Source organism: Protopterus annectens, chromosome 2.part2, assembly GCF_019279795.1.
Source record: "Protopterus annectens isolate FY-2018-M chromosome 2.part2, PAN1.0, whole genome shotgun sequence".
In the NCBI taxonomy this organism is placed as follows: domain Eukaryota; kingdom Metazoa; phylum Chordata; order Ceratodontiformes; family Protopteridae; genus Protopterus; species Protopterus annectens.
This window is the reverse complement of record NC_056730.1, coordinates 741,151,583-741,177,532: the sequence shown is the minus strand read 5'-3', so window position 1 is coordinate 741,177,532 and position 25,950 is coordinate 741,151,583. Positions and strand designations below refer to the sequence as shown.

Genomic DNA, 25,950 nt, shown 5'->3' with positions numbered 1-25,950 from the left:
ATAGGCAGTAGAGTAGATAGAGAATTTTTCCAGAGTACTGCTTGTTGTCGGTTTTCAAGATAGGATGAGAACCAGGATAAGGAAGAGGAAACCAATTCAAGGGATTTTAATATGTGTAGAAGAAGTGTGTGGTTGACCATGTCGAAGGCTTTTGACAGGTTTGTTTCCTTTTCTGATTCCAGATTGGGCTTACCAGTTTCTAAGGTGACATTGTCTAACTGGATTTCAAGTTGCATAGCTTTCATCTACAGTTCGGAGGGCAGACCTTTACCCCACAGGATCAAGGCTCACTCTACCAGGTCTCTGTCTACCTCTGCAGCCTTTCAAGCCAGGGTACCAATTGATCATATCTGTGCAGCAGCTGCTTGGGCTACCTCTCACACCTTCATCGCTCATTATAAGTTGGATTTGGCTTCTAGGGGTAGAGCATCCTTTGACTCCATGGTGCTGAGGAGTATCTTCCAATGAGCCACCCAAGAATAAGGTGCTAGGGATGCTGTCCCATATGTAAAAATGAAGGTGAGATTGGACTACCTAACATAAAGAAGTTATGTACTCACCATAACGTTCCATGTTGGTAGTCCATCTCACCCTTCATTTTTACCAATCCGCCCTCCTGCCCCCATCCTGGAAGATCTGGAGGTAATACTGTAAATTTCTTGGTTGGCGACCCTTTAGTACTGGTTTGTTGGTTAGGGGTTTCTTTCTATTCTAGTGAGCAGCAAACAAGATCTGGGGATTGCACTGGTGCACCATGGGATACCTGCTTAGCCATGAGCTAACCATATGTAAAAATGAAGGGTGAGATGGACTACCAACATGGAACGTTATGGTGAGTACATAACTTCTTTTTTGCTTTTGTAAAAAAAAAGTCATTTTTCTAGACCCATTCTGGCCCCCAAAGGTATGGTTCTGTCTTATGTGGTCTCATTTATTTCAGAAATCTCTGCTTCTGGAGCTTCATTCAGACCTTCTTTCTTACCCATTCAGTAAGCGTTGTACAGACTTATCACTCAAATTAACCCTGTTTTTTTCCAGTTCCACTAGTTAACAGGGACCCTACTTCATCTCTCAGGGTGGTTCAGAGCCTAGCAGCAACCTAGGCAACCCCCCCTCCCCAGTCAGGAAAATATGCAAAGACAGGTGATCAAATTTTCTATGTTGGCTATCCAACAAAGTATAGATCCCTTTACAGCAACCATTCTCTGTATTTTTCACTTTCTATCAAGCACTGTGAATAAGGGCTGTAATTTCTGTGTTGAATGTACCTAGCAGCCATTTCCAACTTTTATAAGGATTGTAACTCTTTTCTCCTTATCAGCACAAAGAGTTTGTAAGGCCTTTCTTAAAGGTTGCTTCCTGCTGAGACCTTTTAAAGAATCATGTTCCTCCCTGGTATCTCAGTTTTATCCTGAAAAAGTTAATGCATTTTCTGTTTGAAGCGGCAGCCACAGCAAAGATCAACCATCTGTCATAGAAAGCATTGTTTCTAGTAGCAGTCTGTCTGTCCAGGAAAGTTTTGGGACTACAGGGCCCCCTCTTGCTGTCCAGCATATCTAATCGTAAGAATAGAGTCAACTCCAGCCTCCATGCCTATGATAGCCTCAGAGATCAACCTTAATGTGTCAGTTAATATGGTCGTTTTCTTTCCAAAATATTCCATCTGAGCTGAATGTAAGCTACACTGCCTTAGATGTTCACAGGCAGTTCAGATTGTCTCCCTATTGAAATGTTGGCACTTATAATGCCATGTGTCCATCAGAACAAAAAACAAAATTGAAAATCTAGAAGAAACAATGCTCTTCTCCTTTAAGCCTTTTTTTTTGCAGTGGGGGGGGGGGGGTGGAAGACCCCACACCCCCTGAACTTATATGTACCAACTTCGAGATTGACGTACCTCAGAGAAAAGGGAATATTCCTTAAAATGGCAGTCTTATACTTATAGAAGTCTGTTTTTTCAACCATTTAGTCTCCATGTTTTGGGACTCGTTCTGGTGGATCCTGACATTTCAAATGGTTACCGGTAAGATTTCTGTGCATAAAACTGATGACCATAGGAAGGATGACATGCTTTTCATTTCATTTGCTTCCAACTAACCGGCCCTCAACTAAAAATTAGATTTATGCCCAGGTGGACTTTCCCGGTAATCAAATGTCAAATAAAATAAAATTAAAAACTGCTTAGCCCAGAAACATCTCCAAAATTAACTTGTCTAGATGGTTGTCTAACTGTAGACCATTCAAACTAAACCAAAAGCTCATTCAAGAAGATCAATAGTTACATCCTATGCCTTTTCAGAAATCTACCATGAGATGATACCTTTTCTGCTGTGACATGGGCTTCACTGCACACTTTTACAAGATACTATAAGTGGGATATGGTCTAAGTCTTCCTTTGAGGCTGCCATACTGAGTTATTGTGCCATGATTTCATCCAAGAAGTAATAACCAGGAACTCTGTCCTACCATTTAAAATGGATAGACTGGATCGTGTAAGATATGAAAGTTAGATATTTAGTATAAGAAGCCCTGTGGTCTATCTTCATCCACTTCAGTATACCCTCCCTCCTTGAATCCATTGTTTGCTTAGTAGACCTTTTTGAAGCTTTGCTAGAGAGTAGGGCATGCCATCTGTTATGCAGTGTTAGGTATGCTCGAGGGTTCTTTATTTCACTCACTTAGCTTCACCAGACAAGCTACATCTGGAGAAGCAAAGGACAAGCAGTGTTGTGGGATTAGTGAAGGAATCCTAGTTATAGAAAATCTAATGGTGCCAAATTTGTACTACATGTGTTTACCAGTCCTACCTGTTGAAGTAGATGAACATGGGTCATAAAGCTCTATCATTATAGAAAGTACATACCTTTAACTGTTGAAAATCAAAACAAACTCTGCCATCCACACCTAAGTGCATACAACCAGGTCAGTAGCGACCTTGGCTGTTTACCAAGAGAGTTGAATGCCGTTTTGACTCCCCCAGTCACATTTTCTGAACAAATCAACTGTGCTTTTCATCAGCACAAGATATTTTCAGTAATATTGCATAATTTGTCCCACTTGTTGCCATATACCTTTTTATTGCTTCGTAATCTCTTGCATCAGTCTGTCTATTTTTTGTTAAATCAGAAATTTGAACACAGACAATTTATGGGGTCAGTGTGCTAGTGTGCACTTCCTGTCTTTACTCTCATTTGACTCTTCACAGAGTTTGTGATCCAGTAATCCTGTTTGTATATTTAGTTTTTATATATTTAATTAGGTTAACTTGTTGCTCTGTTGTCCTTAGCCAGTTATATTTAATATACATGTAATGTTCTACTTTAGCCTTTAAAATGCATAAAATGAAATAAGTTGTACTAAAGTCTGTCATTTTTGTCTGCCCAATTAGCAAGTGTTAGCACCAAATTGCTTACACCATTTTCTGTTAATTTTAACAGGTTAACCAAAACAACTACGTAGTCTTCCAAGCAATTAAAGCAGATGGAATAAAATACCCTGATAGATAACACAGGTCAACCTAATGATTTTATTTAGTCTCCCACAGCAATTGCTTTAAGGAAGGGGGCCTTTCTTAACCTCAGTATTGTGATGTGGCTGTTGCTGTTGATGTTTGTAGTGCATTTTGTCATATGCAACAAGCTGCCTTAGGCAGGCTAGGAAGCAACTTTTCATCTGTCCTTCCCCTTTGCAGTACAACTGTGGAGCAGGACGGGTATTCTACAGTGGACCTTAAACTATCGTTGTTACTTGTGCCAGAAGTTGGTCACTGATGTTAGAGCAGTGGGTAGGACCCCTAACAAAGAAAGTCTACTCCTAGGTCGGTTGACTCTGTCTCTCTCTCTCTGTGTGCTGGTGAAAATTGTCTTGTGAGGGAGGCCAGGGTTGGGAAATCCTGAGTTCCAAACTCTCCACCTGATATGCAAACCTGTATTAATCTCCATATTGCATCAGACTATCAAGTGCCCTGCAGCCTCAAACATGCCTCATCCCCGATTGTAAGACGACTTCTCCCTTGTCGGCAGCAAGTTTTTTTTTTTTTTTTTCCAATTCCTAACTTGTGCTTGCTTGCAATAGGTCCTGCAGTAGCAAATTGTAGAATATATACTAAAATACAACATTCTGTCTGAAAGGAAATACGGCTTCTGCCATAGTTACAGTATGCTTGCATCTATTTATAAACTCACCAATGAAATGTACTGCAACTTGGATGAAGGCCTACCAATGGGTGCTGTATTTTTTGACCTTAAAAAAGCTTTGGAAACTGTTAAACGTCTAATGTTTTACTCCAAACCCTGTCTGCAGATTGCTTTTGGTGAGATGATGCTGTAGTTCAAGAACTACCTGTTCAGTAGTTCTTTCAGACTATGTGGAGCCACAGACAATTCAGGAATTGGTTCCATACCCGGAGACGCTCTTCAAAGGTTAGTACTGGGCCCATTGTTATTTAACCGTGTTTATTAATCTGCCATGGGACCTTCAACAAAATACAGACCTACTGTAGACTGTTCATAGCTTCATAGGTTCATACTAGACTATCTGCCCTAGGGCATTTATAAGCCTAGCCAGAGTGTGTTTGGCTTTCGCCACCCATTTTAAATTAATTTTGCTATGCCCTTTTTCGAGGTTAGTATACTGTGCCTCTGTCTAACAGTGACACAGAAGTGATACTCAAGGTAAACCTACAATCTCACATCCACTCATCAAGATTCCTCTTGAAGAGAGTCAATGAGGGTCTCTGCCTAACCTGGACTGGGATTTTATTCCAGAGTGAAGGGAGCCTCTGGGTTATGAATCTGTCCCTCCAGCATGAACTATTTATTTCAGTGCTGAGGTTCAAGTCTCTCGAGCGCGTAGCTCGATGGAATTTGGATTTTCTGAGGTGCAGCATGTCCGTTAACTCCGAGTTGGTCATGGCTTTGTACGTCAGGCACAGATTGCCTCTGAGCAGGCGGTATGCCACTGAGTAGAGCTGGAGTTTCTTTAACCGGGCAGCATATGGCATCTGTTTGAGCCCTTTGATCCTCTTGGTGAGGTACTTTTGGGGTCTTTCCAGTTGCTGCAGGTGTCTGGTAAGGTACATCCCAAAAGGGGCATTGTACTCAATTATGGGCCTGATGAGGGATGAGTAAAGAGGCACGATGACCTCCTCTGATCTAGATGTGAATCCCTTCATGATTAGGTGGGCTATATAAAATGTTTTTCTAACCACTTTGGCCACGTGGTTGTCAAATGAGTGATTGCTATCAACTTGGGTCCCCAGGTCCCTAATTACTTCCTCCGTACTTAATGGATTACCACCTATGTGGTAATTTGTGGGCACTTTGTTTTTGCCAAAGGGGATGACTATACACTTTTTGGCATTTAGCTTGAGGTCATGGCTCTGGCACCAGTTGTCTGTTTCTATGAGGCCCTTTTGGAGGATGCTTTTGTTGGCTGGAGAGTCGATTATGGCGCCCAGTTTGCAGTCATCTGCGAACTTGGTCAGCCACAGTCCTTCCATGTTGGCCTGTACCTCTGAGAAATATATACCGAACAAGAGAGGTCCCAGGACTGAGCCTTGTGGGACGCCACTTGTAACTGGTTTGGAGTCTGACATGGCTCCAGGAATTCTAACCATGTGGGTTCTGTCCTTGAGCCAGTTTGCAACCCATCTAGTGACATAGGGGTTTATATTTAAGCTGGTGAGCTTATCTATAATGCCCGAGTGGGGTATTGTATCGAAGGCTTTTGCGAGGTCCAGGTAGCCTGTGTGGACCACCTTCCCCTTGTCAATGGCCTTGGTGACTGTTTCAAAGAAATCAACCAGGTTTAAGAGGCAGGATCTGCCCTTAACAAAGCCGAACTGGGTAGGATCCAGTGTCTGTAGGTCCCCAATATCTTTATTTATGAGGTCCATGATGATCCTTTCCATAGCTTTGCAGACCAAGCTAGTCAGGCTTATGGGGCGATAGTTTCCACGATCCGTTGAGGCACCACCTTTGTGGAGAGGGACCACTGTTGCTGTACGCCACTCTTTGGGTACATATCCTGTAGTAAGGCTGAGACTGAACAGTAGTTTTATGTTTGGGTTTAGCTCTTCTTGGCGTTCATGTAAGACACAGCCCGGGACACCGTCTGGTCCCATTGATGTTGTGTTTTTTGCTTTGGAGAGGGCGGCTCTTACCTGAGCATCTGAGATGTCAGGGGGGCAGCACTCTGCTGGGATAGATATTTGCCCTTTTGGTGGTGGGGGGGAGGGGTAGTTTGTGCTGAACCTGTCAGCTAGGATGTTGGCAATGTCTGTGGGTTCAGTGTTTTTTTTGTCATTTTGGACTAATTCTGAGCATATCTGGGAATTCCCACCCAGGTTCCTAACATAACTAAAGAAAGCCTTGTAATTATCCTTAGTGTCCTGTGCAATTTTTCTCTCTAAGCTGACCTTAGACGATTTTATGAATGCCCGTAGTTTTTTGCTAATACTGATCAGAGATGCCTTCCCTTTTTGGGATTTTGCTCTATCATGTAGTAGCTTCCTCCTTCTATTGTATAGTTTGTTTATGGCTGGGGTCCACCAGACAGGACGTTGAATTGGTAATAATGGATTCAGGTAAAAGTGGCAATGATATTTCCATTTCCAGGACTAATCTGGATTTAGTTAACCTGCAACAGACTAGTAATAAATACTACCAAAACTAGTCATGCTCTTTAGTACACACCATATATTAAGAAGTGCCACTAATGTCAGGGTCACTGATCCAAAAGGCTAAGCACTGCCAACAGCCATTCATCAGAGATATTTAGGCATCTCTGTAGAACAAGTCTTGCCACAGAGGCTAGACAGACTATAGCCAGTAATGTACATTTACACAGACTTGAAATTGGCTTACCCTTACTGCCTTTGCAGTCATTTCAAAAAAAGATGACACTGTTACAAACCACTGAAAAGATAATTTGCTGCACTTATCTAGTCAGCTTTTGTGAGCATTACTGTGTCACCATTAAAAAGGCAAAATAGCTACCAATAACAGCAAGGATTATACTTTTCCTTAACACTTCAAACTTCTGAATAATGTTTACTGCCCACCTCTGCATAACTTGCTTCATGCTAGTGAACAATCCATATACCCTTGTAAGCACGAAGTTTCTTTGGGTAGTGTGATCATCTTTTAAGATTGCCCCCACAGAAAGGGTGCTGTATTCCTAACAGAATTTGACAAGCTGAGAATCTGATAACCTTTAAGACAGCATTAAAATCTCACTTAATTTCCAAGACAAATGCAAGTGCTTGAGAGATGCAGGGTAATATAAAGTACTAATCTTTGTGCCTTTAGTCTTGGCCAGCCTTTAGCAATTAACTTATGCTGCTTATGGGTTGGACACAGGTGTCGGTTTTTGTTGTTATATCATTTGTATATATGCCAGTAATGATTTTGTACTTTGATGGTACTTGTTCAGCAGTTATGATTGTTATTTCCAAAATGTGTGTGTGTATGTGTAGAAGTGTTTATATGTATGTATGTATATATATATATATATATATATATATCTCACATATATACACACTGGAAAAATCCATGCTTATTTTCTCCATTTGTTATCTGGAAAACAGAGTTAGTTTCTCTGTGGCATGCAGAGAAGGAGCCATGCCTTCAAACCATGTAATCTGTGTTCAGTCAGTGGCTCTGATACTGGTGGAACCAACAAGTGGATAGGGTAGAGGAATGAAGGGGCCGAGTCCACTTATCTCTTTTGGGTGGAGGGATGAGGGTTGTGTGCCAGGGAGGAGTGTACCTGACATTGCCAGTAGGTAGCAGAGGGCACAGCAAAATTGCAGTCTAGATCAGGATACGGGTGAGATTGCATAAGAGGTGTTCTGTTGCACTCCCCTGAAAGGTAGAGCCCCCAAGACTGACTCATCATCACAGAGGGGTGGAGACATTAATCTCAGTGGTCCAGAGACTGAAAGTGAGGGTAGAACCAGCCTCAGAAGGTGGAACTCAGAATCCACTAGTCCATAATATGGCAGTCTCTCGCATATTTTCCAGATCAGCTCTGGCTGATGCAGGGTAATGAATGGGCCAGTTGGGTTATCTGGTAGGAGAAGGCAACATAAAGGCAAAGAAATATAACTGGAATAAAATCCTGCTGAATAGCTTAACCTTTCCAGCTAACTATTGTAAGAAAATGGTTAATAAACAAAGTAAACACACTGTTTCAACTGCCGTGTGTATATGTATATATATATATATATATATATATATCTATATGTATATATATATGTGTGTGTGTGTGTGTGTGTATGTATATATATATATATATATATATATATATATATATGTGTGTGTGTGTGTGTGTTTGTGTGTGCGTATGTGTGTGTATGTATATATATATATGTGTATGTGTAATGTATATATATATATATATATATTCTTTTTTGTGTTGTTGTAAATTCAAACTGTGATTATCTTATATCCCCCACCCACTCTTGTGCTTTCACCCAGTTGGCCCATTCAGTCCTTCAAAGGCAAGGCTCAGGCATTTTTAGGCTAGGCAAGAGTCCTACATCTCATTCTTCCTTCCTCTTTTGAGGGTCATGTTATAGGGAGAAAGCCAACTTCATGACCAGTAAAGCAACCCCTCCCACCACCTTCAAAGGTTGAAGCCAGTTCTCTTGAGATCTGCAGTGCTGCCTACTTCAGGGAAGCATACATGCCTACAAACAAACACAACACTCTTCCTTGGGCTGCTGTGTGTAAAGTGAATCTGGACTACATGTGATGGCAGGCTCATGCTTCGTGTACATAATGTAGTGCTCCCTCTATTTGCACCCACACAGTACGCAGATCTCAATGAATCAGGGACAAATGTTAACAGAATCACAAATCCATAAATAATAAGGGACACTTTTAAAATATTAGTATTATTAGCATCAGACATTGAGAGAACAAGAGAATGTGAATTAACATACTTTTTTTGAAGAAAAAGTAGTGTGTAGCTTTAATTATTGCCATTGTATATCAAGTATCGTTCACTACCTTTTCTCCAAGAATCACGAGTTTTAGGGGGGATTAAGAGGGACAGAGCTAAAATCTGAGTCAAAATCAGGGACACCCCAGAAAATGAGGGGCACTTAAAAGGTATGTGAAGCATAGTCGCCTCCATCCCTCAAGCTGAGGAAGCCAACAGTGGCTGCTCATTCCCATCCTCTCCACTGTGTAATGCAGTAATCAAACACAAGTTGTCAGGGTTAAAATCAGGGCTTCAACCGTCTCAGCTATGCAGGTGGGCAGATTACTTTATATTTTATCCACTTTTTTAATAGTGTGGGTAATTGCAAAGGTTATTTTATTTGGTAGGATTTTATTCCATTAACTCTGTTTTTCAGATAATAAACGGGAACTTAAGCTTTTATTTGTTTGGTATATTAACCAGGCTTATATTTGTTACTGTTGCAGGAATTTGCTGATGTTTTGTTATAATATTTGCAGAAGTTTAGTAGCTAATCGTACTGACATCTCAATTTTAACCTTATTTTGCCCTTGTTGCACATTGTTATGGCTGTATTAGATGTTCCCTTAGTTCTTGGCATGATGTGTGGCTTTGTGTGATAACATAGTCTCAAGGAAAAAAAGCAATGCACCCTGTAATAGCTACACATGTTTTCCCACAAAGGACTGGATTTAAAATGCTCCAGGACTAAAAAAATGGCTTTGGAATATTAAACAACTTTTTTGATCTTAGATACACATTTCTTGTAATCCTATCTGTAGTCTTCTTCTGCCCCCTAAAGGCTACTTAAAAACTGCCATGTCTCCTCTATCTGATAATCAATAAAATCTCTGTTCTAGCACAGTTCAGCAGTGTGTGTTTACTAAGCTTCTCTTATAGTCCCCCAGGTGTTTTATTTATCTACAGAGCCATGTTTCTAACACACTGTGCCAATACCTGGCCTCAGTTCAGTAGGTCTAAATGATGCAAAAGCCAATGTTATATCAAGCTTCACTTGTGAATGGGAAATGGCAATTCACTGACAGATGTGTAGTTTTATGGGGCTTTTGTGAAGAAAAGGCAGTGGCTGATTATTTCACTTTCCTGTGGGAGGAGATCTCCTTGTACTCGCATTCATCAAGGTCTTCTGGCGACAGCACATGCTGTACGCAGCCTTGCTTCTGCCTCTGTCACATTCCTGCTTTTGGTCTGTCAAGTAGTTTGAAACCACCACAGTGAGAAGTGCATTAGACATTCACTGCAAATTCATTAAGCTTTGTGAGTCACAGTTCAGACTTTTTTCTGAATGTTTGATAATACAGAAACTTCACTTTGTTCTGTAGCTTGAGCATATTTCTATTTTCATGAATACATTTTTTGTTTTTGGTGATACAAAGTTAAGTAACGTAGCTGTACATGTGTGTGTGTGTGTGTGTGTGTGTGTGTGTGTGTGTGTGTGTGTGTGTGTGTATTTTAATGTTTTTATTGACTAAGTTAGTACCTCTAGCCTCATGGAATATTTTCACGAAGACCTGATGTGGTACTTATGATTGTTTAGGGATGATTCGACCCAGACACTGCAGAAATACCACTACTCTTTTCTTTTCAGTAAGTACCACAGATGATTAAACATCCACTGCCACTAGCTAAGGCTGATGGGACTTAAATAGCACCTCCATGCTGCATTACAGAATATGAGTACAGACATCTCGTGTCTGGAGATCCTTCCGTTCTTACTGGCATCAGAGGTGTGTCTATCTGCAGAGCCACTGATGCATGTGTTTTTGTGGTACAAATTGTGTATGCATCTGTGCATATATTGTTAACTTAATAATGATGTCAGTTGCTAATGCAATATTACCCACAACAGAGAATTTAAAACGGACAAATTGAGCTAACTTGAATTTCAAGTTAACAAATAGTTAAATCTGTGTCATTTATTTTTAGTGTGCACCATTAATTTAGCAAACCTTGTTGAGCACAATTTGAGTTTATATCATTGAAAAACCATTTTGTTAGTACATCAAGATAACCACATTTAAGTTTATTGAAACTATGAACAGTTGGTGCAGATTTTACAAAATGTGTGTTTACAGGGGGCAAACACCCCTGCACTCTCCCATGTAGGGGACACACATCTCTCAGCTGTACAGATTTTTGCTCACATTTTTCATAAAACTGTGTTTTTCTGGCAAATCACTAGCAAATGATTAAAGACTAAAGTGAGAAAATAATGCCACACATTTGAGTTTGAGACTTCATACCCTTCAGAAAATTCATGCTAATGCAAAACCTGTCATTCTGTCAACTTTCTAAGTTTGAAAAAAATATATATAAGCTATCCCAACTGCTAAATGAGACTCTCAAAACAAAGCAGCAAATCCAGAAATAAGTATAAGTGAGTCAAACCACCACTGTCCAGCCAAATAAATGTCCATAAGATATGTAAAACAGCTTTGGTCTGATGAAGCAGTAACCACGCGAAAGCGCTAACCGTTTTCCAATAAACTGTTTGCTGTTTTACATATCTTCTGGACATTTATTTGGCTGGACCGTGGTGGTTTAACTCACTTATACTTATTTCTGAACTTTCTAAGTTTGTAAGAGCAATATTTAAAAATGTTACCCATTTTTGGTATTTTGCCCCCCCCAATGATTTGTGGCTTTGTCCAGATTTTTTTTTTACTTCAAGAAGTTGAGAGGTATGAGGGGACAGTGTTACCCTGCATCACCTAGTGTTCATAAACACCAACCCAACATTGCACTGTTGTGATTAAAAATAAAAAATGTGATCCCTGTGTGGAGAAGTCTGCTACATCTGTATATGGACCTGTTTCCCCTCAATGTTTATAGTACTCAAGAGACTGGCTGGGTTGACAGCTGGGATAAAATGGAGAGTGGAACACAGTGAAGGGGCTCTCAAGAAGGTGTCAGTCAGTAAAAGTGATTGAACCCTTATTTAAATGACATACTACTGTGCTTTTGAAACCAGTTTTATTTTACTGCTCATTATTTACACAATAAATAAACTTGTAGACTGATCTAGAATGTCAACTTTATTCCCAGGTCTAATTTTGTAAAATAGTTCTATCAATTAAAGTTTTTCTTGCATTTTATATTAAAAAAAAAGAAATTTCCTAGATTTAATTTCCCTAAATCTTTTAGGTTTTTAATACTATGAAGGGAATGGACTCAACTTTTAAGTCAAAGTATGATTAAAGTTCATGAAATTAGTATTGTTTCAATCTTTGTTGTCAGCCAGAAGTGCTCTTTGCAGCACCCACAATGTGCACAGCAGTGACTCCTCCTGCAATTCGTATGGAGTTGCATGCATTGGTAACATATCTAAGTATGATAGTAGATTCTTTTTTGTAAGACCCATTGCTACTACTACTGTTAGAACTGTCCATCGTCCACATTGCTCTCGTTTCTGCCTACAAATCTTGATGTTTTATGACTTTGTGACTTTCTGTACGCATGACACTGTAGTCACTGGGTGTCTTCTTTGCATGGACCACTATATCCGGTTTTCTCGCATCTGTCTTTTGAACTGTTAGTAATGGATGATCCCATATGGTGTAGACTTCTTCATTTTCTATGATGCTTTTTGGCTCATGTTTTCAGTGTTTTTCAGCTACTTCAGTACCATGTTTGTGGAATCTCCTGCGCAACAGTCTTGCCACATTATTACACCTTTCAGTATACAGTTCTTCTTCCATTAGTACGTCATAACCAGCAACAATGTGTGCAACTATTTCCATTTCTGTTGTACAAAACCTATAATCTGATGTTGTCACTCTTCACGTACCTTGACTGTGGGCTCTGTTCCGAGCTTCGGAACCGACTTGGCCAGATACTTCATCTCGTGCCTTCAAAACTCGAGCTAGGCTCTACCCTTAATGCTCCTCTGCGAATTGCCTCAGATCTCATTTGCTGCTTAGTATGTCAGATGCATCCAACCTGTCTCAAGCTTTGGCAATTAGTTACTGTAAGTGATCTGTGTCCCTTCCCATCCCTCTATCTTTGGTAAGTTCCTTATGTACCATCATTGGTACTATTTTCTGTATTCTCTACCTTTTAGTTAATTATGTTTACCATTGTCGATACCTTTCTCTTCTTGTTAAGTAATGCATTTAAAAAAAAAGAATATATATATATATATATATATATATATATATATATATATATATATGTAAAATCTTTCTTTCCTTTTCCCCTCTTTGTGTGTGTGTGTGCGCGAGAGCACTATCAGCACAATGCCTCATTTTATATGGCATGGTTGATAAATTTTCCAAGGGCACCTCTGGCTTCAAAGGTCTATGTTATAAAATTTATTGCTTAGCTTGTCGAACACCCAAACATAGACAGCTAAACAGCGAAAGCTTAAAACTGTGAACGGCCGCTTCCATGAAGTTTTTCATAGGGAAAAACTTGGCCGTTGGACACTAAAACAAACTTTTAAACCGTAATTAACTGGGGGGCTTCATCCCCCACACACCCCCTAACTAAATATACCAACTCCGAGATTGCTCTACATTGGGAAAAAGGGCAAATTCCCAATAACGGCCAAGCAATTTTTTTCCCTATGAAAAAATTCACGGAAGGGGCCATTCGCAGTTTTAAGCTTTTGCTGTTTAGCTGTCGACATTTTGGTGTTTGACAAGCTAAACTTTCACTATACTAATATAGACCCGGCTTCAAGAGGTGCCAAAAGTGTGAGAGGAAGATGCCCAGTTCAGATGGGCATGTCTGATGCGTTTATTGTTTAAGCACTGTCAGCCTGCAAGAGGATTGCTCCATCTGTCATGGTTTTTCTGCCAGGACTTTGAGTGGAGAAAAAGTTGATTTTGAAAGGTCTGCTGAAAGGAGACTTTGAAGAGGCCATATCGGTTCTGAAAACTGAAGCCAGCTCATCATCCTCCTCTTCCTCCTCTTCTAAGAAATGTTCTCATTCAGTGCCAAGAAGTTCCTCAGAACCGCCTACCAAATTGTCTAAACAGGCTACTGTGTCAACAGTTTTCATGGCATCAATAGGCAAGTGTGATTCGGTACCAAACATTGCCTCTGAACAGACACCTGCAGCTTCAGTACCAGAGGTTTTGTCAGTACCGAAGCAGGCTACTTTGAAGACTTTACCAAGAACTACACATTTCCCTTCGGTTGATCCATTTGTGGACCAACCACCTACCCTGTTCCTGGAGCCCAGACTGCCTAGGTCTCCTTCGGCATCATCCATTCAATCCACTGAGAGTCCGTCAGAATCGGACATCATGAGGCTAGTGGACCAGCTCCTGATGGCGAAGGGATTACCTCCATCTTCGGTTTCCAGCCAACTCTGCTCTGGGACCTGTCCTTCAACACTGCCGCACCTTCCTCCTCCAACTCCAGTTAAGTCTTTGGAACCCCGAGCACCGACCTGCCCAGCTCCAACTGTTTCAGTTCTGGTTAGAGTCTCTTCTTCAGAACTGAGAATTTTCTTGACTTCCTCCGGTTTGTCGGAACCAGAGACCTCCAGGGGTTGAGGCTTTGTTGCTTGTTCCGAGGGGCAGGGTTCGACTTCCATTCTTTCAGAGCCTTCCATGCCCCTTGGTGCTTTGGCGTTCATTGGCTCGACCCAGGTTTCTGCTTCAGAGGCAGCATCCTTGGTGTGGGGTGGGACCACAGTTCCAAAGGAGTCTGTTTCGGTTCAGGGCTCCCATCCCTCTACGAGGTGAGTGGGGGGGGGGGCAGCCTTCCGAATCATGATGAAGGCCTTGTCCATTGTGGACTCCCAGTCATTGCCATCCCTATTGGACCAAATATCTGTATCCCCTCGACCAGAGCTTCCTCCAGCCCCATCCCTGAGACAAGGGGCACAAAAGCCTGAGGAGAGATCAACCTTGGTGGTTTCCTCTTCAGATACTTCCCTGGAACCCCCCCCCCCACCAAGGAAGTATCTTTGAAGAAAAAGTACATAAGCAAGCACTTAGACTCCCTGGAAAAATCCTTCAATGAGGATACCGATTTCGATGAAGGGGAAAGTTCCCCAAGATCACCCCCTTATGATTCCTTCGGAGACCGCTTGGAAATCCTGAAACAAGAGGGTTTGCTGGACTTCCCTCCAGCCTTCCTTGGATTAATCAGTATACCTGGAGGCTTTTCATGCCCAGACCTTTACCTCTTGGATCTCTCCACCTGCTGACCAACTTATTAAACTGATCACTTAGCGGGCCTGGAAAATTCCTGACTCCATTAAGCCTATCCCCAAGAGGCCTGACTGGATCCTTTCTGACCCTAAGGAGAAGCAGCAGTGAGCTAAAGTTATCCCTGTAGACGCCATGGTGATGGCAGTAGCCACAAAAAAGGAACTTACTGAGGAAAGTCTGACATCCATCCTACTAACAAGGAGTCTGTGACTATGGATAGGTTTGGGAAGTGCATTTACGCTTCATTGACCTTCTCTCTCAGGTCTTTGAACTACATGTTGCTCTTTACCAGGTTGCAGAGAGATCTGATTAAAGAGCTGTCAGATTCTCTTACAGAAGCGGTAGCCAGAGGGGTTCGAGACAAGGGTACCTCTTAGCTATGCCCCCTCAAATCAATTTCCAACTCATCCATGAGGCTAATTGTCCACGCAGCCGAAGGGACGGCACAAGCTGTGGGTTCAGGCATAGCCATTAGGAGACACGCCTGGATGTGCTTGTGTGACGTTGCGGAGCCATTTTAAACTTCATTCGGCAATGCTTCATTTGACGGAGCATCCCTGTTTGGACTGCAGGTAAAAGACTTACTGGCTAGATGTGAGAAGCATGGGAAGACTCTTTCGGCCATAGGCATGTGCTTCTCCACTCCTCAACGGCCCTACTCTAGGAACCAGAGAAGTGGGAGGCTGTGGTTCAAAAAGTCCCAAAGGCCTTTCCAGGACTCCCATGGCAAGGACTTTATCTGGGGCAGAGGAGGGGTAACAATGGAAGACTCCGTTCTAGAGATAGACGTGGCCCGCAGAACCGGGAGTCCAAGGATTCTTTCTCTGGTAACTCATACCAGCGCTCCTAAATGGAGGCCCGATTGCCTTCTTCTTGAGGCAGTCAGAGGACGATTATCCCTGCACCAATCTTCCTGGCAATAGATAACATCAAACAAGTGGGTGCAGGGGATCATTTCCAGAGGCTACATCATTCCCCTTTTGTTGAATACAAAAACATATAAAAGGCTCCTGGACAATCTACCCAGCCACAGGGAAGCAGCAGGCATAGAAATTCAAAAACTGCTCGAAAAAAGAGAAATCCAAGAAGCCCCATCAGACCAGAGAGGATCCAGGTTTTACTCAAGATTCTTTTTAGTGGTCAAAAAACAGGAGACTGGAGAGACCCATTTTGAATCTCAGCCAGTTAAGCAAGGCAGTATAGCAAACCAAATTCCAGATGGTCTCAATTCAGTCAGTACTTCTTTTCTTGGAAAAAGATGAATGGATGTGCTGTCTAGATCTTCAGGATGTGTATTACCATATAAAAAGGACAAACGCTCCAGAAGATTCCTGCGCTTCTGGCTGGGAGCCAATCATTTTCATTTCAGAGCACTGATCTTTGGCCTCACCATTGCCCCCAGGGTGTTTACCAAATGCATGGCTGTGGTAGCAGCTCATCTCAGACTGCTGGGATTTCAAGTTTTTCCTTATCTTGACAACTGGTTCCGTACTGCTACCACCAGGTGTCAACTCGAAAGGGCAAGAGATTACACCCTACATCTTTGCGCTTCATTAAGCATTACAATAAACTACGAAAAGTCAAATCTGCGACCTACTCAACAGCTGAAATTTATCGGAGCTCTGTTGAACACTGTTACAGGAGTCGCTTCACTCCCAGTAGAGAGGCTCCAAAAGATTAGCTCACAAGTAAACCATATTCAGAACAGAAGTGTTTCAGCCAGACTAGTTCTACAGGCCCTAGGCTCAATGGCAACCTCAATAATTCTAGTTCCCTTGGCCAGATAGCACATGCGGAATCTCCAATGGCTTCTAGCCTAACAATGGACGTTGACGAATCAACCAATATCGTATCACATCTTTATCACCAATCGCTGCAAACAAGGCCTGTCTTGGTGGCTCCATTCCACCAAGATTATTTTGGTCCGTCCCTTTCTCCTTCCACAGCCCCAAGCCATAGTGACCACGGATGCTTCCCAGGTAAGAAGGGGGGGGGGCATTATCTGGGAAGGACAGTCCAAGGCACTTGAACCCAACTGGATGCCAGTTTGCACATCAGCGTTCTAGAGATGAGGGCAGTGTTTTTAGCGTTGCATGCATTTCAAGATACCCTTCCCTGGGGAACAGTGGCAAGTCAGACAGACATTAAGTCAGTAGTCTGGTACATTAACAAACAAGGGGGAACCAAATCTTATCCACTTTGTCAAGAAGCCCTCAGAGATTGGCAATGGGCAATTTCTTCCAACCGCTTTCTGTCGGCAACACATATTCCAGGGAGTTCCAATGTTATAGCAGACAAGTTGAGCAGAACTGTTCTGTTGCCTCACAAGTTGTCTCTCAGTCCTGCTGTGACAGAAGAGATTTTTCGCCACTGGGGCCAACTTTGTTGCGATCTGTTTACGTCCCCTCTGAACAACAGGTACAGCAGTTTTTGTCCTAATCCCCCTTCCGGGGGAGTCACGCAGAGACGTTGTTCTCCACGATTGGCCCCCTGGTCTCCTGTACACCTTTCCCCCAACTCCCCTGATATCTCAGTTTCTAAAGAAAGCCAAGAGGTCGGAGAACGCAGTTATTCTCAATGCCCCGTTCTGGCCTTGGCAAGTTTGGTTTCCCTTCATTTGGCCTCAACTACTTTGGAAACCTTGGATTCTGTACCCAGCTCCAGAGCTATTGCCTCATCTAAAAGGAATGGTTCAACCGAATCTCCAACATCTCAAGCTCATGGCATGGCTCCTCCAATTCCCATGATTGCTAGGCATTCTTCCCTTACCTCACCAGTCCGACAAATCATTTTGGCCCATCATAAACCTTCTACTAGAAAACTGTACCATAGTAATTGCTAAATGGGCTCTTAACAGTGACATTGACCCTTACGCAGTTCCCATGGATAAAGTCTTGGATTTTCTGGCCATTCTTTCTCAGTCTAGCTCTTCAGCCTCTACCATTCAGGTCCATCTGGCTGCGATATCTAACTTCCATAGTGGTTTGGATGGTTCTTCACATATGTCACACAAACTTTGTAAAGCCTTTTTGAAAGGAACCGTAATGCTAAGGCCTCTTTTTAAAGAACCCACTGCTCCATGAGATTTACCCTTAGTCCTGCAATCCCTTACTCTGTCCCCCTTTGAACCTTCAGCTACTTGTGACCTAAAATTTCTGACATGGAAAACTTTGTTTTTGTTAGCTATTACTTTGGCAAGAAGAGTATCGGAAAATCAAGCTTTGTCCTGCAAGCCTCCCTATTTAATATTCCACAAGGACAGGGTTTCCCTCAGGACTAATCCTTCCCTCTTGCCAAAGGTAGTTTCAGAGTCTAATATCAATCAAACCTTGCACTTACCAGTCTTTTTCCCTAATTTCTCCAACAAAAATGTGTGCTATCTACACTTGTTAGACGTTCACAGGCAATTACATTTTTACTGTCACAGAACAAAGGATATCAGAAAATCCAACCAGCTGTTTCTTGCCTTTTCCTCACTTTCTTTAGGTAACCCAGTTACTAAAGTTATCTTAGCTGAATGACTTGGGGATTGTACCACCTTTATAATTCAAAGGATCTCCAACCGCCACATCCTGTGAAAGCTCATTCAACTTGAGCTGTAGTGGTTCTGCAGTATTTCATGCTAGAGCTTTCTTAGATAACATTTGTGCAGCAGCTACATGGGCATCTCCTCATACTGTTATTACTCATTACAAATTGAACCAGGTCTCTAGGGGGACGTGCATCATTCAGTTTGATGGTGCTCAGGAATATTCTTTCATGAGACCTTCCAAGATACCGGTAGCTAGGGACTCTGTCCCACAGTCAAGGATTACATGAAGATTGACAACATCAGATAAAGAAGTTATGTCTTACCATCCCATCACATCTTTGTTGTCGATCTTCACTAATCCTTGACATTCCCACCCTCCTTCCCCCAGCCGAAGACTCTTAGTTCACCGAATATTTCCAATGACTGGCTTCAAAATAGAGACACAGATCTTGTCTCTTTATGAGGTGTTACTTTTTGTCTGCCACTATATTAGGCAAACTCGATCTGAGGTAATTTACAGTGAAGCATTATGGGTAGAGCCTAGCTCGAGAGTTTGGAAGGCGCGAGCTGAAGTATATGTCTGAGTTGGTTCCAAGGCTTGGAACTGAGTGCACAGTCAAGGATCTGTGAAGATCGACAATTCAGATGTAATGTTAGGGTAAGATATAACTTCTTTTTTGTCTCTTTCTCCTACATGTTCACTGGACTTTGTAAACCACATGTACGTAGTCCACTATCTTGGGCCACCAATATTAACATTTCATCTTTTGGTTTGACTTCGCCTCTCCTTAACCATTCTTGCATTTGATCCTGATCAACATGTGGTTCTTCCAGGAGTTTTCTATACCTGCAGCTATATTTATGCATTTTTCACATTTCTTGCCTTCTGATCTGATCCTTCACCTTATATTCTTTCTTTTGTTTTTTGCACATTCAGTTGCTGCCTGATTTTTATCTACTTCCATTTGATTTCTATTCCCACTTGACGTCAATATGCCTCTGCTAAACTAAGCAGGGAAGTCATCTTAGTCTTTCTCCTCGTGTTTAAGAACTTTCACTGTATTTGGGTCTTGTGAAGTCGACAGATGTGTGCAGACCCACAATTGCAGATCTGTACATCAATTTTGAGGAGGCCCATACCTCCTTCAGAACATAGGTATATATAATTTTTATAAATCATTTGGTGAGCATGAAGCATCCTTCTTGTTTTCCTATCTAACCTGTCCAACGCATTTTGGGGCCATTCAGTCACTCCAAAGCTGTAAGTTAAGACAGGAAGAGCAAATTGGTTTATAGCTTGGACTTTGTTCTTAGATGTCAGTGCTGTTTTTAGTATTAATTTAAACCTTCTAAAATATTCCTGAGTTTTATTCATATTTGTTCATGCTTTATTATTCCTTCATCATTTCCCAAATATTTATAGACTCCCTCATCATCTACAAAAAGTTGATAAGTCTTTACACTTTGTTGTTTTCTAAGAGCCGAATTATAGCCATGGCCTAATCTGTTAAGTAGACAGCTTAATGCATTAAGGGCAAAACAGAATAGCAGCAGTGACAGAGAGTCACCCTGGAATATCCCCCTTTGAATTTTTATCCCTGGAATAATAATTTGTCCTTTATCATGGTTTAATTGCAAAGTGGTCTGCTGCTGTTTCATGTCACTGTAATGTAATCAGTTAGTGTATGGGGTGTATCTTATACATTTTCAAGCACTCTTTTATCCATGAATATGGGATACTGTCAAATACTTTTTTGTAGTCAGTGTATACCATACTTAGATTCTTCGCCTTTGTACAGTTCTCAAGTATGACTTTATTTAGCAACATGATTCTTTGCTCCATATCACTTTATTTTATTACCCTTTTGTTCTGTTGCCGTGATTGAGTTTTCTTCTATAAACTCTGTCGGCATCAATTCTGATGTATAGTTTGTACGTCGTCGTAAGGCAAGTTATTGGTGTGTATTTTTAAGATAACTTGCAGGTTCACTCTTAAGTAGAAGCATTGTTTTTCCTGTTGTTAACCAGGCTGGTGTCTGTTCAGGGTGTGCATATAAATAGTTCTTACTCATGGCTAAATCTTTGAACAAAGATTTTCTTAACTTTATTTCAGTCTCTCTGGCTGTTACTTCATCCCATTTTATATCCTGTACATTTGAACTTCTTATTCTTTCTTTTACTTCTATTTATTTAGCATGTTTGTTATGTTCCACATGATTTTCATAGATATTTCTCCAAAATGTATCTATTTCTTCTTTTTGGGTGATCTTTCAATTCCTTTTGTCTTGTTTCCCTGTTCTCTTTAGAACTTTTTGGGGTCATCAATAAATTTTCATTTATATTTATCTGCATATCTTCTAAGTTTCTCCATCTGCGCTGAGATTTTTAGTTTATTTGCAATAGTACAAAATAGATGCTGATCTGTTATAAAACTGTTTGTTGTTTTTATCACATCTGTCTTTGAGTATTTTTGTTGATCTGTTCCCTCTTTATACTCTTCTAACAATGACACTTGTCTTAATTGCTTTATAGTTTTCTCTGCTTGATACTTCCATGATAGTATTCGATTTCTCCCCTTCCTTTCTCTTACTACCCTGTGTTCTTGTGGTAGAACTTTATCAGTTATTAATTTAGCTGCACATTAATATATTCTGTTTACTTCTGTTATATCGCATGAATCTCTATGGACAGTCCTAATTACTGTGTTCATTTGTTTTATCAAACATAACTTTTTGGGTTTTATTGACTTTCTGCAGTCTATTTCTTTCATTGATCTTAATATGTCTAATTGTCGCTATTAAATCAAGCAACACTTCTCTTAGCTCATTTTCTTCTAAGCACAGGCATTCCATAACCTCAACTTCTTTTTTGTATTCCCTGTTTGTGATTTTTTTTTATTGTGAGATTTTCCATATTTGGATGCCATTGCCTGTATTTCTATTCAAATGCTTTTGGGGCTGCCTTTTTTATATTGATAATTTGGCTTTCAACTTTGCATAAATATTCCACCATATTAAATCTCTTTTTCTTTCGCATGTCCATACTTCTTTTTTATAACTTTCAAAAATCTCTAGATTTTGTGTATATTTTTGCACTACCTCAGATGCTTCTTTTTCCAAAAAGATTAAAGTTTTTAGGTCTGTATACTGTTTTTTTTTTACAAATCTGTTTTGTTAATGAACACACATTTATTTGAATCTTCTGACAGTTTTTCCAGTGGAAGTATTTTTCTTTTCTCTAATTTCTCTCAATCTTTTTGTATATCTTGTGTCTGGAAATTCTGAGCTTCATGCGTAATAGTAACAATACATAATTTGTTTTCCTCAAAAGTCCACTCTATTGTCTTTATGGCTCTTATTTAACTTATCCATTTTTGTGATTTTTGTGGAGTGCTACTTCCTTCTATAGCAGGGGGGCATCCTCCCCCTGAGCCTGGCTTGTCGGAATGTTTCCTTATTTTGAGGATTCTACACTGTCATTTTTTCCATTCTTGGCACCAGAGCGCCTTCTAGGACTGAGCACTTTTTTATCCTGGGTCTTGTGCACCCAGCTAGCTTTTTTAATTTTTAACTTACTTCTATCCATGATAAATGCTATATAAAATGCAGTCTATGTATCAGTCTTGTCTTGGTGAGATTTTGTGAAAAAACAGGGTCCACCTTATGAAGGTACTCAACAAGAGTTGAGGAATTAAATTTCAGCAATACTGTTCTCCCTTTGCTTGCTGACGTATCCTTCCATTCGGACCCTAAACTCACTTTTTCATTTCTCCAAGTCTTTTGGGTTTCTAATACCATGATAGGAATGGACTCCATTCAGAAAGTCAAAGTATGATTAAAGTTCATGAAATTAGTATTGTTTCAATCTTTGATGTCAGCCAGAAGTGCTCTTTGCCACACCCGCAATGTGCCCAGTAAGGACTTATCCTGCAGTTCTTATGAGGTTACATGTATTGGTAACAAGTACGATTGTAGAATCTTTTTTATAAGACGCATTGCTCCTACTACTATTGGAACTGTCTGGGTATCTTTCTTTCACATCTCTCTTTTTTAATTTCTTCAAATCTTTTGAGTTTCTAATACCTTGACAGGAATGGACCCCATTCCTAAGTCAAAGTATGATTAAGATTCATGAAATTAATATCGTTTCAATCTTTGATGTCGGCCAGAAGTGTTCTTCGCAGCATCTGCAGTGTGCCCAGTAATGACTCCTCCGGTAATTCATACAGTTACATGTATTGGTAACATATCTAAATACGATTCTTTTTTATAAGACTCATTGCTCCTACTACTGTTGGGACTGTCTGGGCATCTTTCTTCCACACTGCTCTCATTTCTGCCTGCAAATCCTGATATTTTATGACTTTGTGTCTCTCTCTATGCAAAACACTGCAGTCACTGGGTGTGGCAATTTCAATGATCAATGCTACTTTCGTCTTTTTTTCATGGACCACTATATCTGATTTTCTAGCATCTAGCTTTTGAATTAATGGTAATAGATGATCCCATGTGATGTAAACATCATTTTCTGTGATGCTTTGTAGGTCACATTTCCAATGTTTTTCAGCCACTTCAGTACTATAGTGTTTGCACAATCCCCATTGCAACAATGTTGCCACATTATTATGCCTTTTAGTATACAGGCCTTCTTCCATTAGTATGTCACAACCAACAATGAGGTGTGCAACTGTTTGGAATTCGATTTTACAAAACCTACATTTGTCTGTTTATCCCACATGTTCAATGGATTTTGTAAACCAACGTGTATGCAGCCCACTGTCTTGGGCCGTCAATATTAACCTTTCATCTCTTAGTTTGAATTTGCTTCTCCTTAACCATTCCTGTGTTTGTTCCTGATCAGCATGAGATTTTTCCAGAAGTTTTCTATACTTGCAACTATATTTACACATTTTCCACATTTCTTGACTTCTTATCTGGTCCTTCACCTTATATTCTTTCTTTTGTTTTTTGGCACATTCAGTTGCTGTCTGATTTGTGTCTACTTCTGGTTTGATTTCCATTCCTGCTTGATGCCGCTAGATTAAGCAGAGAAGTTATCTTAGATTTAGTCTCCTCATGTTTCAAAACTTTCACTACATTTGGTTTTGTGATGTCAGCATATATGTGTGGAGTCCCACGATTGCAGATCTATACATGTAATAAATTTCAAGGAAGCCCATCCCTCCTTCGGAACCGGGAACATGTAATCTTGGTGTACACTAGAGAGACTTTTGGCTTTTTCATGGTTCGGGGTTACTACAGTGGATCACTTGTCCACTATTGATTGGCAGTGTATTTTTAGGGTGTCAGGTTGCCAGCCTGGCACCCAGCCTTCACAGAAGGCACACACTAATGCACCTGTCTGCAAGTCTTTCAAGTTCACTCGACCAGAGGGAGGACATGCAAACTCCACACAGAAGGCACTCCAGCCGAGAATCTGACTGGAGAATCTCTTGCTGTGAGGTGACAATGCTAACCGCTGCACCACTGCGGCGACAATCTTTTTATACACTGATTTTTATAGATCATTTGGTGAGCATGAATCATCCTTCTTGTTTTCCTATCTAATCTAACCAACACATTGTGGGGTTAGTCAATCACTCCAAAACTGTAAGTTAGGACAGGAAGAGTAAATTGGCTTGTAGCTTGGATTTTGTTCCTAGATGTCAAAGCTGTTTTCAGAATTAACTTAAGTCTTCTAAAGTATTCCTTACTAAGTTTTATTTGCATTTGTTCATGTTTTATTGTTGATCCTTCATCAATTCCCAAATATTTATACAGTCCCTCTTGCTCAAGTTCTTTTATATCACATTCTTGTCCCAAACTGATGTTTTCTTGGTGCTGCAGTTTTCCTGCTTTAAAGGCTGCTTTTGCACATTTATCAAGACCAAGTGATGTTATATCATCTGAACTCTGATATGGTTTACTTGGAAGAGTAAATCTTGACTGTAGACTTAATTCACTAATGAGAATGATTTGTTGTTCATCTTGATTAAGCAGTTCACAGATTAATTATGTGGATTTTGCTAGTTTTAAATGAGCTTGATTTTGTGTGCTGGGGTGGGGAGCACATGACTGTTGCTGTTAATGGAAAATTAATTTTTTTAATGTTTTCCATTGTTCTTATAGGACCGGTGTTGCTGCAGCAGAGGGATTGTTATGGAAAATACCCACTAGATTATGTTACTTCTCCACGTCTGAAAGAAGAATTGTTTAGCATTGTCCAACAAAATGAGACCATGAAGGACTTTCATGACAGAGTTGACAAAATATTCCATAACCAACATACAGAATTTGGTTCTCACTTACTTTGTATTTTATATCTGAATTACTGTTCTGTTTATAGTTTGCCTCTGCACTTTGTCTGTATATATGGTAAAGCACTTTGTTCAAATACACCTCAAATTATGGGCCTTGACAGGGATAAAAACACAACTACTAGTTTCACTGAATGGCTAGTAAGGCAATATGCAACAGACTTGGAGACCTGCGTTAGGCTTCCAGAAGTATTAAAGCAGGTACAAGAAAGCCTGCAAAAATTCACTGGGCATTACACACAGGTTTTGCTTGCATTACTTGAAACCATAGTACTTCAGATTACTGATCTTTAATTACTGTACAGATGTCCAAAACATGTTATCACAGAAGCAGGACAGGAATGGTAAAAAAAAAAAAAAAAACTTTTATAGTGGCATGTTGTAATGTTAGTTATCAGGCTATGATCATATGCATGGTCAACAGGTAGCCAGTACTGCAAACCACTGGAAGAAATGTCTTTTAAGTTAAATACTGTGTGAGCCTCATGTGCACTCATTCTCGTGTTCAGCAGCAGTCTGATATATGCTCTCTCATGTTTAAACAACTGGGAAGCAGTTTGCTTACTAGAATTATAGGAATGATTCCGAGACTTGTTTGCATCATCTGGCTTTTGTTGTAAGGAAAGAGACAGTGCAATATTGTTATTAAGCAATTGGAGATTGTACTTTTTTTTCTAAACTAATTTTACTCTGTTTTATTTAAGAAAGTATTACTATATTTATAATAATTAGTTTAAAAAATAAGCAGAGTATATACTGGTATTGAGAAAAAAAATCAGTATTTATTTTGTAATCTTTTATACATTTTTCTTCAGAATGTGTCTGTTCTTTTTCTGACCAGAGTTGTAAACATTTATAGTAGGTCTGGTTTCTCAACAAAGTAAGCAAGAGGTATGCTTTGATCACGTGGTATTTTTATTGTTTTTCTGTGTGCCTATGTTTTTTTTTCC

The 25,950-nt window shown here is 40.4% G+C and overlaps 1 protein-coding gene across 1 annotated transcript in view; it reads left to right on the top strand.

The window, feature by feature from the left end:
- Nucleotides 1-25,310, top strand: part of SLF1 (SMC5-SMC6 complex localization factor 1) — a 1,376,372-nt gene extending 1,351,062 nt beyond the window's left edge. The window contains exon 18 of the mRNA XM_044064135.1: nucleotides 24,813-25,310. Coding sequence (XP_043920070.1) covers nucleotides 24,813-25,294 — 482 coding nt within the window. The 3' untranslated portion in view covers nucleotides 25,295-25,310. The remainder of the gene's footprint in view (nucleotides 1-24,812) is intronic.
- The last annotated feature ends 640 nt before the right edge of the window (nucleotides 25,311-25,950 follow it).